The sequence below is a fragment of the Desmodus rotundus genome, chromosome 11, assembly GCF_022682495.2.
Source record: "Desmodus rotundus isolate HL8 chromosome 11, HLdesRot8A.1, whole genome shotgun sequence".
In the NCBI taxonomy this organism is placed as follows: domain Eukaryota; kingdom Metazoa; phylum Chordata; class Mammalia; order Chiroptera; family Phyllostomidae; genus Desmodus; species Desmodus rotundus.
The window spans coordinates 19609377-19625206 of NC_071397.1; the positions used below are offsets into that span (position 1 = coordinate 19609377).

The 15830-nt window shown below is 36.8% G+C and overlaps 1 protein-coding gene across 1 annotated transcript in view; it reads left to right on the forward strand.

Moving 5' to 3' along the window:
* The window catches only part of GFRAL (GDNF family receptor alpha like), a 77119-nt gene extending 61500 nt beyond the window's left edge, over positions 1-15619 (forward strand). Inside the window, exons 9-11 of the mRNA XM_053914093.2 lie at positions 12954-13049; positions 13139-13211; positions 15547-15619. Of these exons, the coding sequence (XP_053770068.2) occupies positions 12954-13049; positions 13139-13211; positions 15547-15619 (242 nt within the window). The remainder of the gene's footprint in view (positions 1-12953; positions 13050-13138; positions 13212-15546) is intronic.
* Positions 15620-15830: the final 211 nt, after the last annotated feature.

The following is a 15830-nucleotide window of genomic DNA, read 5'->3' on the forward strand; positions in this document are numbered from 1 at the left end:
TCTATCTTCTACGAGATATTTTATGTTTTGTCTCATTTAATTCTCATAATAAGCTAATAAATATCATTTTTCTGACTTAATATAGTAGGAAACTGGGGTACAGGAGAATCATTTTTTGAGGTTTTTGTTTGTTTAAAGTACTTCAGGTCATTTAGCGAATCTGAGAATGAGGACTTGAATCTGTGTCTCGGAGCCGAAGGCTGCCCTGTTTTGACTACACCACACTACTCCTCACTTCACTGTGCTGGCTCAATCACTCTATTTACTAGTGAGCTCTTCAGTTTCTAATTCTCATTATGTCTTTGTGGGTTTACTTAAAGTGACAAAACACCTGGAAAATTCATATTTTCAATGGCCTAGTATCTTGTATTATAAGTAATGCAACCTAGAGGTGTTTGCACAAAAATAAAGTGGCCCTAATTGATTGGGATATAACTTAAATCCAGAAGAGATAATGATGTTGCATCCCTTACTTTTGACAATAACACAGAGTTAACACTTAATAAGGAGAAACGACAATGAGTGCATGTCCCACTGCCCGGCATTTTCCCCAGAAGGGGGAGAACATTGCCATCACCTTCCTTAAGTTCACTCTCCTCCTTTTTCGCCTGTATTAACCTTCTTTCACTTTTTTCTTCTCCCTCTACCTACACTCCAATCGGCATATGTAAGAGAGAAAAGATAGAGCTAACATTTATTAAGCACCTACCATATGGCAATAATGTTCATCTGTGGTATATTATTATCTCTGAATTACTCTGCTGGATCATGCAGCTACTTACACTCTCCAAAATTCAGTGGCTTGATTTCCAGGTCATGGCACATGGAGGCAGCTGTGGGTTGACAGCTGAGTTCCTGTGATGCCTTTCTAAACTCAGACTACCAGCCTCACTGCTATTTGGGAGATGCCATGTTTATGGCAGAGATAAAAATAGGAGCAATAGAATTGCTCTTAAGCTTCTGCTTGAATATATCATACATCATTGCTGATCACATTTTTTAAAACGATTTTATCTTTTAAGAGAGACAGGGGGGGAAATAGGGAGAAAAAGAGGGAGAGAAACATCGCCAACTTGGGGAGGAGGTCCCTGAGGCAGGGCGACGGGAGATAAAGAAAAGACACAGACACAGACAGTTTAAAGAAAAGCAGGTGCAGGTGGGGCATTGTCTTCTGACGGAGAGACAATGACCCTGAACATGGTCTCCACATTTATTTTATAAGGGTTAGTTAGATAAAACACAAGGACGGTTTGCACACTCGGGGAAAAACTACAGGCATAATTGCTCAGTTCCCAGGCTATCTAAATGATAAATACTTCTGCAAAAGTTACAGTCGCATTCAGCTGAAGCTTGTGGTTAACTATCTCCTTCTTAACCCCTGCGGGTCTCAGCTGTTGTCGCTGTTGGCTTGATCCACCTTGCAGATGCAAGCAGTCAAGTGCAGCCTTGCCAAGCACTCAACCTTAGCTTTAATGCCAGCCTTCACCATCCTCCACAGGTTGCCTCACACACACGCCAACCAGGGACCAGGCCCGCAACTCAGGCATGTGTCCTAACCGGGAATTGAACTATGATCTTTTGCTTTGTGGGAGGACAGTCAACCAACTGAGCCATGCCAGCCAGGTTGTTGATCACATTTTTTAATAGCTCAAGTCAAGGTCAAGTTCAATGTCAGTGGGGCAGTAAACATACTTCTCCCACAAAAATTGGTGCTTTAAGTTATATGACGTTGGCGATGGGTATATAACTCATTACAGTGAAAGAAGAGTGAATTCCTGTGCAAAATAATACAACATATCTCAATTCCCCTTCCACATATGAGATGCATGAGACTCGGAGTTTGAATTAGCTTGTGTAAGGCTATTACAGCTAATGAATCATGTGGCTAAGGTCATGATAGAGTTCTTTCTGATTCTAAAGCCAGAATGTTCTCTCTGAGCATTCAGGTTGAAAAGTGGGGAGAAGGACATTGTAGTTCTCCCCTCTGTTATTACATCTTTCATGCCAAAGCAGTTCTAAAATATCATGCTGCATCAAGAGCCTCTGATTTAACTCTTCATACTCAGTATCAAATAATACTCTATATAATATTTATTAATGATATAATTTATTGAGCACTTACTTTGTGCCAAAACACTGTTCCAAAGTCTCTGTATATTGTCATATTTAATTTTTAAGTATACATTTCATCGTAGGCATTAACCCATTTTAAAGATAAGGGAACAGAGTCTCAGTAAGTGGCCTAAAATGACAGAGCTGGGTGAGGCAAAGCTGGTTTTTAATCCATCTCTGATTCACACTCCTGTGCTATTATGCTCTGTACCATTCTGCTTTTCAACAAAAATCTCTCTGTTTTAAATATACCCTTACACTTTTTCTGTTCTCTGCTCTGGAATCCACCACCTAATTGTAGTTTTCATCTTCTTGTACCTAAACTCCTACTGTAGCTTCCTAGTTAGATCTCCCCACCAAACCAACCTAACCATGACTAGACTAATTCTTGAATTGTGCCTTGGCCATGTTATTTCTATGTGCAAAAGACAGTTCTTGCTCGCCTTGGGTCCTATTTCCATCCTCCCCACATCTAAACTCCTTTTTCTGATTTCCAAGGACACCCAGAATACGTATCAGCCTTATTTCCCACTGTTCCTCAAAGGTGTACCTTTCCCCTAGTTGTCCCTCATTTATTGCCACCTCACTTTGTTCACAACCCTCCCCTTACCCAAAACTAAACTGAGAACTTCATGATAGCAGGATCATGTACTATCCTACAAATATGCTCCACGTTGATTGTCATAGTGTCAGCTTCGAAGTAAGAAGTGATTACTTATCCGGAACATCTGTATTTGGGTCCAAACAAGGTGGTTTCTCCCACGTATTCCTGTGGGCTTTTACGGGTGACTAGGTATAAGGGATCCATGAACTCCTTCTAGTTCTGCTGAAATAGGTCACCAAAGTAGAAGGAAAAATCTAAATTTACCATATTTCATAAGGACAAGTTAAGGAATTGAAGAATGGAAGATTACCTAGCCACAAACATGGAATTAATGTTGTATCATGCCAGCCTCTCCAAGGGACAAAAGGAGTAGCATTTGGGAAGTCAGGAATCTCAAGTCTGGAACACTTGTTTGACTTCCAGGGATAGAGACTAAGAAAAATTATGGTGTCGGGTCCTTGAGAATACGTGTGTAAGTAGAGGAAAATATTATGAATCAATGCATACCTTTACAGACATGAAGTACTGTTAGAATTGTGTTTTCTCTCTGCTGACTAAAGATAAGAATCCTCAATAAATATCTTATGCCCACCTAAAATATATAAATATTTATCTATCAATCACCTTTATCCAATTTTTTTATGGACTCCCAGATATATCCAGGGAGAAAATAAATTCAGGTAAAGTGTGCCTCTCTACTGTAGGGGAAAAAAAACACCTAGAAAGAAAATGTGTATAACTTATTTTGTTTAATGTAGAATTTTCAATCATTTACTTATGGGATCTTTTATTTGTCTAACACATAACAGTATTCTACGGAATTAGTATTTTATGGGACACAGTTTAGAAAATTTTGTGTCTTCTAACAAACTTTGAATTTATTGTGTCCACTTAGATATCTCCCAATTTAATGATGAAAATGCTTACTGTTTGCCCATCAGGAAACAAACCAGACTCTTAGAATTACTGACCAGGAAAAATAGTTTCTTAACACATTTTTGTGGATTGAGTAACCATATCCATTGCAGTTGGGACATGGAATTTATATTTTAAGAAATGGTGATAACATGCACAAAGTATGGGATTTAGATGACAGCCCTTGGCTGATGTCAGTTAAAGATGAGAAAGACCGGTATAGAGTCATTCATATAGTGACAGTGTATGTCACTATACAGTGACAAATGTGCTGTTTCAAGTGTGAAGTTACTAATATATACTTTTTGACTATTAGATAATTGCATGGCCATGACATTGTAGTAGCCATATTATACTGTAAATTAGTTACGGTCTCAATTCTCAAGAAGGTTACTGTCTAAGGAGAATTAACAACATATATCTTACTCTTATATTCAGCTTTTCCCTGAAATTTATGTGAGGAAAGAGAGTTTCTGAATTAGCTTATCATTCCAAATGACTATGGAGGCTTTCCAAAATGTATTCCTTTCCTTTCTTTCTTGCCTTTTTTTAAATATATGTATTGATTATGCTATTAGAGTTGTCCCATTTCCCCCCCTTCACTCCACTCCATCCTGCACACCCCCTCCCTCCCACATTCCCCCCCTATAGTTCATGTCCATGGGTCATACTTATAAGTTCTTTGGCTTCTACATTTCCTACACTATTCTTACCCTCCCCCTGTCTATTTTCTACCTATCATTTATGCTACTTATTCTCTGTACTTTTCCCCCCTCTCTCCCCCTCCCACTCCCCTGTTGATAATCCTCCATGTGATCTCCATTTCTGTGGTTCTGTTCCTGTTCTAGTTGTTTGCTTAGTTTGTTTTTGTTTTTGTTTTAGGTGTGGTTGTTAATAACTGTGAGTTTGCTGTCCTTTTTACTGTTCATATTTTTTATCTTCTTTTCTTAGATAAGTCCCTTTAACATTTCATATAATAATGGCTTGGTGATGATGAACTCCTTTAACTTGACCTTATTTGAGAAGCACTTTATCTGCCCTTTCATTCTAAATGATAGCTTTGCTGGATAGAGCAATCTTGGATGTAGGTCCTTGCCTTTCATGACTTGGAATACTTCTTGCCAGCTGCTTCTTGCCTGTAAGGTCTCTTTGGAGAAATCAGCTGACAGTCTTATGGGAACTCCTTTGTAGGTAACTGTATCCTTATTTCTTGCTGCTTCTAAGATTCTCACCTTCTGTTTCATCTTGGGGAATGTAATGATGATGTGCCTTGGTGTGTTCCTCCTTGGGTCCAACTTCTTTGGGACCCTCTGAGCTTCTTGGACTTCCTGGAAGTCTATTTCCTTTGCTAGGTTAGGGAAATTCTCCTTCATTATTTGTTCAAATAAGTTTTCAATTTCTTGTTCTTCCTCTTCTTCTGGCACCCCTATGATTCAGATGTTGGAATGTTTCAAGATGTCCTGGAGGTTCCTAAGCCTCTCTTCGTTTTTCTGAATTCTTGTTTCTTCATTCTTTTCTGGTTGGATGTTTCTTTCTTCCTTCTGGGCCACACCGTTGATTTGAGTCCCAGTTTCCTTCGCATCACTATTGGTTCCCTGTACATTTTCCTTTGTTTCTCTTAGCATAGCTTTCATTTTTTCATCTAATTTGCGACCAAATTCAACTAATTCTGTGAGCTTCCTGATTACCAGTGTTTTAAACTGTGCATCTGATAGGTTGGCTATCTGTTCCCTGCTTATTTCTGGAGCTTTGATCTGTTCTTTCATTTGGGCCTTTTATTTTTGGGTCTGGGCAGGCCTGTTATGTAAAGGGGCGGAGCCTTAGGTATTCACTGGGGCGGGGTAATCAGTAATGCTGGTCGCTGGGCTGTGACGCTATACGTGGGGGAGGGGCCGAGAGGGAACAATGGTGCCTGCTCCACTCTCTGCCTGGTTTCAGTCACTCCCTCCACTACCCACAATCAAACTGGGCCCCTCTGGTGCTGCTTCCTGAGTGGGTGGGCTTGTGCATGCTCTAGGCCCCTGTGGGTCTCTCCAACAAACTCTCCTATGAGGCTGGGAGTTTCTCCCGCTGCCGCCTCAACCCCCACGGGTGTTTTCAATCAGAGGTTTGAGGCTTTATTTCCCCGAGCTGGAGCCCTGTGTTGCGTGGTCTGCTTCACTCCCCTGCCGGTCCTCCCAGCTTATCTATGCGCAAATGTGGGGCAGAGGGGTCTGCTAGACCTAGGGGTCTCACTGCCTGCCCTGTGCGTCCCACAATCCCCCACGTCTCTGGATCCGGCTGTGTGGCCCTGAGTCTTGTGCACCCTGGCTGCCGGTCTGGATGAATGTTGCTTCCTCATCTCCTTGGTTGTCGGTGTGGTTTGATTACCTGTCAGTTCTGGTTGTTTTTTTGTTTTTAAATTGTTGTTGTCCTTCTTTTGGTTGTGCGAGGAGGCGCAGTGTGTCTACCTACGCCTCCATCTTGGTTCTCCCTCCTTTATTTCTTTAACTCTCTTTTCCCTGGTGTTATTAATCAGCCTTGAAAAAATTGCATAAGCCAGCCAGGTAAAGTCTTACATATTTCCAAAAGGGTAGACATTAGTAAATCACTCAACTCCAAATGGAGGCATCAGAAAGCTATTTAGAGATATTAATGTTATTGTTACATACACTTTTTCATAAAAATTCTGTATGTTAAAAACCTCCATATATAAAAATATAAATGTATGATGTTGACAAAACATAGTGTAAAATATTCCAATTCTTATCTTACATCTGTCTTATTGCAAGCTCTCCTAGTACTTGAATAATATAATTCAAGGTAAAAATGACTTCAATTTTGGGAATATATTTTTCCTATTAAACTCATTCCAGACATAGGCAGTTTCAAACAGCAGGGTTATTTTTATCGAAGACTCAGGTTATATCAGTATAGATGTGGATTCTAGTAACCAAAGTTATAGCCGAGTCTATTTTTAAGCAGTTACTCTGACCTTTTGTATATTATTCGTTATATGCCCTTTGCCTGATGAATACTCTGGAAAGATGTACATGTGGTCCTAACTCTACATCTGTAAAAAAAAGAAAATAATTTCGATATCATACTCTAAGATAATCTACCTCAAAAATAGCAGCATTCACTTTTTTATATTTTTCTTAAATCTCAAAGTGAAAGTGGTTGAGTTGTTTGATTACATTGGAAATGATGGACATATTTCAGAGGTGTGTACAAGCTGAGATATCTTATGGGTGTGGTGAGGCATTTCAGATGCTTTAGTTATTAGATTTAATATCACCTTTTATTGTGAATTTTAACAACAGAAACATACAATCATGAACATTTGCAATCATATACTATTAAATGCTTATTATTGTACATCTTCAAAAAACTTGTTTCTATTATTTTTCAAATGTAATTCCTAACCCAATTGTCTGCCACATCAAAAAAAGCTAAATGTATTTTACTTTTTTTGTGATTTCTAGGAGGTATTTTATATATAATTCATAGGAGATTTTGCTGCAAATCACATCTTCAGTATTTACCCACTCTGTGATCTTGGAAAGACTATTCTGAGTCTGAGATTCTTTGTTAAGTTGAGCTGAAAATTCTTCCCATGTGGCTAGCTGTTATACAGTTGAAGTGTGTCTGTCAAAGTACCTTGTAAATGTGTAGAAGTAAAGCATGTTGTATGAGTATGTATTGGGTTGGCCAAAAGGTCTGTATGGTTTCAAAATGAAAGACATAGTTTTCATTTTCACCAATAACTTTATTGATTTGGATACTTTGGGTATGTCAGCTATCTCCCACATAGTATAATACTCATTGTTCTCAGTTAATGTCTCGAATTGATCATTATCAACTTCAACCAATCTATCCAACCAGAGAGCATCTTCCAGTGAGAAATCTCCAACACAAAACTTCACAAACCACTTTTGACACATTCAATCAGTCACAGCACCTTCTCCATACACTACACAAATCTTTTTTTGCATTTCAGTTGTGTTTTTACTTTTCTTGAGATAATAAAGCATAATATGCCAAAAATGTTATGTCTTTTCTTCCATCTTCAATATTTAAATGATTATACAAAAATTTACCAATTTTGATTTCTTTAAATGCACACTGATAAGACAGCTGCCACAATACAATCTAGCAAAACTGTTTAAATGAAGTTAAAAACAAAAATAAACTTTTCGGCCAACCCAATAAATGCATTTCTCTCTTCCATTCTGTAGACATATATACAAATATATAATTATACAAATAGTCATATATATAAATGTATATTCATTCTGCAGCATTAGCATCATCTGCTTTATCCCAGACCTACTGAATCAAAATGTTTATTTTAAGATAAACAGAAGATTCATATTATAGTTTGAAATGATTGCATTACGTGATATACTTACAGTGTGATCGATCTCTCTGTCTCTCTCTCTCTCTCTCTCTCTCTCTCTCCCCACAAACACATACATACATGAAGCAGCCAGAAAGCTAGGCAGTGATACCAAAAAGAAAGTAGATTTATTATTCTGAATCAATAAAAGAGCAATCTAGAAAAACATTTTCTATTTTTATTAGAACTGACCAGTTACATTTGATGTTGGGGGTTGGTGGGGGTTGGTTGTAGTAGAAATGTAAAAGGTATTAAATGGTTCGTTGCTGGAATGGTAATGACTATCTGTCAAGAGTGAAGCAGAATGGACCATTACAACGAAAGTTTAACTTAGATAATCTAAGAAGCGTCACCCAGTTTTGTAATTCCAGCACACACACGCACTTTGTATTTATGGATGTACACATATGCTCTAACTGGGAATCTTCTATTCCTATTTTGTACCAATATCTTTAGACATGTTTTGAGCTCAAAGCTACAAGTATTTTTTTAATTCCAAGATTTAAAATTATTCCCTTCTAAATCCACAATACTTTATTGCTCTAATCTAGTGTTAGTTGTCAGAAATAGCATAATTTGCATTCCCATTGCCACCTCAGTGACTATTTCACTGTTTGCAGAAACTATTAAGGAGAACGTAGAACATTTAGGAGATTTTATTAGTGCAGTTCAAACTCACTATAATCACCAAGCATATCTATTGGACATGTGAACGACACTGTCATTCACCCAAGGGTCAAAGAGCAGTTGCCAGGCTTGTCAGTAGATGTTCCTAGACTTAGAATGGGGTTATGTTTCAACAAACCCATCATAAAGTAAAATGTCATAAGTTGAATATGCATTTGACACACCTAATTTACCAAACACCATAGCTTAGCCTCACCTGTTAATAAGCATGCTCAGAACACTGACTGGCCCACAGTTGGGCAAAACCATCTTGTTGCCACTGCCCAGTTCATGAGAATATCACACTGAATATCACTAGCCCGGGAAAAGTTCAAAATTCAAAGTACAGTTTCTACTAAACCTGTATCATTTGTAAAGTCAAAATAATCTTTAAGTCAAACCATCATGAGCCAGGGACCATCTGTATAGTTATTTCTTAACCCTAAGCTTTTTGGCTCATGTTAAAAGATCAAGACAAATGTTCTGGAGTATATACTTCCTCATTGATGTGTTTTTTATTTTGTTTTTGTTGCCACATAGAAGGCTGCCCATATTTGATGCATGCAGCTTGATGAGTTTGCAGATAAGTACACACAATGAAACCATCACCATAATCTATGCCATAAACATATGTATTACCTCCAAAAGTTTCCTTCTATCCTCTTTGTGTGTGTGTGATAAGAACACTTATCACACACAAAATGAGATCTACCCTCTCAGAAAAATGTTGTGTACACTTCTGTGTTGCTAACAATAGACACTACAGTGTACAGTACATGTCTAGGACTTGTGCATCTTGGATAACTGACAGTTTGTGCCTTTGACTGGTACCTCCCAGTTTCCCCTTTCTGTAGCCTCTGAGTGGTAACCACCATGGGTTTCACCACAGTTAGAAAGTAAACCTAAGACGTGGTTTTATCTTTATTGAAGATTGTGAACTAAATAAACGAACGTGCCTTATTGGTACACATCATGATTGTTTAGGACAAGTGTATTTGTTACCTGGTTTAGTTTTATAACATAAGAGTTAGTGGCAATGGTATTATACCCTCATTGTCTGTGTTGAGACCTTGGTCTATCACATTAGCACTGTATTGTTTTTCAGATTTAAAGAATGCTTATGTATTTTTCTTTTTTCCCAACTCCAATCCTTCTGAGACCCATTTTCAGACGGGTGCTTTCCGATAGCAATGATCAAAAGAGGCCATGATATATTCAATTTCACTCCTGATTATTAGATGAAATAATTCAAAACTTTTTTCTATTGGGAATTTGTACACCTTCAGATAAGGCAATATTGAGTAAACTAGAAACTTCATATATTAAGTCTGGTAAATAACACCAACCCTTGGATATGCAAAAAGGTGATTCTTGATTTTAATTCTAAGATATCACCACAGTATTGTCACTCTTTTATTTAACCATGAAAAGAAAGCCACAAAATAATAATAATAATAATATCACATAATACATTAACAATTCAAAAAACAGCTACAAAATTTTTTTCAGTTATTCTATGAAACTATCAAATATTTCTTCTAAACAGAATCTTTTAGGTATGATTTCTTTTTTTTCAGTTTTGCAAGATTTATTTTAATTAGATTTTTTAATTATGGAAAAACTAGCTAGTCTTATAGTTTATTTTTTTATTTTTAATTGAAAGTTTATACATTTTCAGTTTGTGGTATGTTTAACGTCTATTTCAAGAATTCTGACATTTATTTTTAAAACATTATTTCATATATTATCCACCACATTATGTACATTGCACTTACCATTTCATATAAATTATACAATGTAGAATTTTAGTCTCCATCAGCCACTTCTGCACAGGACTTTGGAAGAAAACCATAGAAATAATCACATCTCTGTAGCTCATTTGGGGAGAATACTATTTAAATTTGTTCTTAATGTATGGCTGAAATTAATCTTGATTTCCCGTCAAATGTACAGGGATTTTACAATACAGTTCATAATAGAGTTTAATTCCTCTAGGGAACAAGTCAAGATAAACAAGTCACTGACAGTGTTTATCTATAAATATAGCAGATGGTGTGGGACTGGGGTGGGTTATTAACTCTGCCGACTTTAATTTCATGGTTATAAAACACTGTAAACCTCACTGTTTATAAAAGGCCGGGGAAGAATCTCCACTGGGCTTCAGTAGCCAAGAAACCCTCTGTAACATTAATCTCACTAACTGATATTCAGTATCCTCCTAGGGTGCAATATTGAAGATTGTGGAGTGATTGCTAGACACATTAAAATTTTCACTGGGATCATTAGCGAGCATTTCTGTCATTGATCTATTATAACCTTGTTAATGAGTTCCATGTGAGTTAAATTTAGTGAATGCGATGATTCTTTCTAAACTTTGCTAGGTGGATGTTTAGCAATTACTTTAGGCAGTTATAGAGCTAAAAGGTAGTATAATTTGTCAAAATAATCCTTTTTTTCTTATGTAAAGGTAAATCATGATACCTAACTAGACCAAATGTACTTAGAGATAAAATTTCAAAAGAAAATGATAGCATCATTTGAAAAATCAATTTACATTAAATATATTTATATTTAGCTATGAATCTGTCTAAAATGTCACAAAATGCCATTGATCAAAAAGAAACAAAATAACTTATCCTTTATTTTTAATTGATTTAAGTATAATGTTTATTATAATAATTTATTTTGCTAAGTATCTGTATGCTCAATTTGAATAAAATTAATTCTTTCAAAAAGGACCACTGTTATAAAAATGGTATTATTTGAAACAGCTGAACTTTTTCATTTCAACATTATAGTGAATAACAAAATGTATTTTATAACCACAATAATGAAAATTTTTCACAAGCTCTACCTCTGTTACTTTTACATTTAAAAGAGGTTGATATTTTTAGTTTTAAGAAGGCCAGACTTGTATAAATATTACATGATAATCCAATATGTGAGCTGGGGATAAAAAATCTTGAACTAAAAATGTCTTAACTGGATTGAGTTTAGACTCCTTGAAAATAGGTTTTTTAATGACAAAATCCTCAGTTACTTTTCTAGCTTTTATATTAGGCTTCTTCTCCTAGATGTTCACCCACCCCAAGCTGCCAGGGGGGTTGGTTACTGATCTGAAACAGACTGTCCGTGCTTTCAACTGATTATCACTATTATCAAGCCTTGGTAACAGGGATGGTCAAACCTTGGTAATAGGGTAATAGGGATAATCCCTTGGCTTCCAAGCAGCTGGCTCCTGAGCAGCAGCAGGCCTGGGCAGAGAAAGAACTAATGGGACTGTTGGTAGTAGAGCTTTTCAACCTCCTGTTCAGAGCCTACCGTCACTGGTTGTCATGGGACATATTATCCCGCTGCTTGATATACTCATTTTTGCAAAAAACTAGCTACTCATACTTGGACTTCCAAGTCCCAAAATGCATAAAGCACCTGAAACAGAGGACAGCAATGCCTCCCTCAAGTGACCACTTTACCTCATTTTTCTTAAGCCCCAAAATTCACCTGGATCATCATCATCAGAGAAATTGGTTTGAGGGCTATTGGTATGTTTGGCAATATTTGTGTTGAACTGAATCAAAACTAAAGGTGATTTCACTTCAAAGTTATTAGTAAAGTCACCTAAAATAGATCTATTGATTAATTTTAAGGATCACATCTTTTTGTCTTGTGTTTTGTGAAGTGAAAATGTGTTTTGCAAATGTGGCCATGAAGACTGGGGTCACAGAGAGGTCAAGAGGAGCCCTTAATTGAGATAAAACCAGGCAGCATCAGTAGAGAATGAAGGGGTTAAAAAAGGGAAACAGAAGAGAGGGGAGTAAATCTGGATGTTGCAATGTCTGAGCAGAGGGGTGAACATAGTGATGGGTTTAAGGACTCTCCTTTGTAAGAATTCATAAATACAGTGGATCTTAGGGAAATGACATATCATTAAAAGTACTTTAAAACAATCACCCTTGTAAAGAAGGAATCTTTTTCTAAATCCCAGTAACAGCCCGAAGTTACCGTCTTTTTTTCTTTGTCTATATATGAATATCTTATAAAATGTAATATTTTCTCTAATCATGCTGTGAGAAAAAGTATTTTTATAAGGAAATTATCTGATTAAAAAGTGAGGAAAGCTGTCAAAATTTTAGAAAAGTTTACCCTGATCTATTATATTTCATTAAAATAGTATCATAGAAATCAGTTGCTGCCTTAAAAAGCAAATTACAACCCATGGGATAAAAGCTATGCATTACCTTTAAATGCTTTCATCTCATCTTCCTTATTTTCTCTCAGATTATTCGACTCCGTCCAATGTGAAAGGCATTGCATTGCACAAAAGTAAACATACAGAGGAAATAACTCTAAGTGGATTTCATTCCCCCTTCAACGGTCAGTTAAAAATCAAACTTCTGTACTATTCTTTTTATTATTTATTCTCTCTGGAAATCCAGTCACTTTTAAAAATCTTTTGTCTCCAGGAGAAGTAATGTATGCTGTCCTGTGCGTGACTGTCACCTGTGGAATCCTCCTCGTGGTTGCCATCAAGCTGAGGTAACTGGATACAATGCCAGAGGGAAGGGCTGGAGCTGAGTCAGCCCCGTTAGAGCACATTTCACCACGGCAGGGCTCACAGAGGGCCTGAGAATGAACGCTTCTCTGCTAAGACCTACTAAATCAACTTTTAATGTGGGCTGGGTCCATGGAAACGGTACTCTCAGCCTTCATATGTAAGGGGAATGTGATCATAAGGGAATTTTTTACATTGCATTTTACAAGCACATATGTATTGTTCTCCCAGTTAAATTGTTATCAACTCTTTTCCCTGGTTTTCGTGCAAAATCCAAGTTGACCTTTGCTGCATTCCCTATTCAGACCCCTTGCAGGATTAATCAGCTTACAGGATGGACCTGTTGTGCACTTCATACGGTTTGTATTTACCTGAAGATTTACTCTTATTCTAATTTCTCACATTCTCATGAATGTTATTCATGTTTTAATATGCAAGCATTAAGGCCTGTGTGATTTGAGGCCTCGCAGGGTACCGTTAGAAAGATATTACTTCTGCCTGACATTAATTCAGTCTTTCCAAGTATTTTTTTTCTTGGCTGCCTTCATTGCTCAAATGCAGTAATGCTCCAGCAGGCATGCGAGATTTCAGATCAGCAATCTCTAGATTTCTAAATGTCTAGGGTTTAAAAACCTTCCACCTATTTATCATTTGCAAAAAGATGTAAAGTGATGTGCAGTTGCTTACTTTAATTTTTAAAAATAACCTCATATTTAAATATCCGTGATGTTGATTTCCTAATTCATTATACCTCTATGCATATCTTTGTATATAGTTTATCATAAAGAAACTGTATATAAGCGTGTGCATATACATTACATGCATTATACAAACAAACATAAAATACATTTATCAGTAAGTTCAGCCTAGAGAGTAGCAGAGGCAATGGGCATTTCTCTTCTCATACACCGAAGGGGGACACACAGTCCACTATACCCTGCATGTATACATATTGCTCCCAGAAACCTCAGGCTTCAGGTCCTGGGGAAAACGGCAGATAAACGAAAGGCTGAAGTGGGGAGGGACACAGCAATGCCAAGGGGCAGGCACATGGAGAATGTACACTCTGCCCACGGACATTCAGTAATATTTGTTTTCAATAGCAATGCCAGCTAAACATATCCATTTGTTTAATCCAACTTCTCTAAACATTTAACTTGATGCTCACCAATACCAGTACCAAAACAAACTGCTTTCCTCCGTGGCCTTGGAAGTTGTATTTGTATGAGAAGATACTCCTTGGAGTCAAAGATAGGTTTAAAGGCCATACAAATAGAGTCAGTTTCAAGGGGGAAATGCGTTTGGAATTTATTCAACTTCCCTTTGCTTGGTTTACGATATTTGAGAGCACCGTTCAGTTACTGGGCCTGCCTACATATTCCATCACAGACCTACCGTTTCAGAGAAGCATGAATGGTCTTTTGCAAAAATCTTATTTTAATGGTTCTCAATCTTTATCTTTTAGCCTCACATATAATGTATAAAATTCACATCTGTCACACAGGCCCATGGGTTTTGACAGATTACTGTTGAACTGTTGTGCCACAGATAAATAAAGTGGTGGACATTTAAAATTCCCTGTGTATCAGCTGTAACTTTACCTCTTTTCTTGCCTGCAGAAAGAGGCATGTCCCTTCTCTGGATGACAATGGGAGTGGTATAGACAAAAATCTTGAATTTACTCTAATATGTATTTTAAACAAATCATTCACATTGTTAAGGATGTTACATTTAGTTACAAATCATTTTCCATCCCATTTAAAATTGATCCTCACGTATAATCTGAAAGATCCACGCCCAGGGTTAAATAAATGATGAAAGTAAAAGCCATCATAGAAAGAAAGAATAAAGCAAAACAGAAGCATCATTAACGTGGAAACCTGTGTTCTCCCACATCTGTGGATAAATAATGTGCGCTCTGTGAAAGAGGGCTGGATGCCACTCACCTGTAGTCAGGTCTAATCCCTGTGAACTCCTTTCTGCAGTAAAGATTAAAGGTTTTGTACTTGTTTCATGTTATACTAGATGAAAACAGTCCTAAATCTTCAAAGAAATTTGGGGAAACCAATACTTTAAAACAAAAATATTTGAGAAAAGAAAGAAGTCTTTTTCTTTTTGAAAATGATTACTTGGAAATCATAATTCAATTCAGGATACTTCTTAGAAAGACCATAGCATACTTGACTATTGGGTCTTTACATTCACGAAGATGATTAGTTTTCCCTCCAGGCACAGAATCCATTCAACAATATAAGCACCATACATTTGTAAAATCCTTAAAATGGCATATTGTTAACTTTGTCTTTTACTTTTATATAGAACCTCCAGAATACCAAGTCAAACCAGAGATCCCTCACCAATCCAAATACCCGGAGGACTCATGGTTCATTAAGAGTCTTGGATCATTAACAATTACTTCCTTTCCAGCAAGTCTTCATAGCCAGTCAACAGAATATCCTGTTCATCATCAATAAAGAAAATGTTGAGATGGATTTAATGATATTGGATCATTAAGTTTAACAATGTAAGGTATAATAATGTGTCAAGTGTTCAATTTATTTTTTCTTAAGAAAATGTTTAAGTATAAATATACAGTATTATCT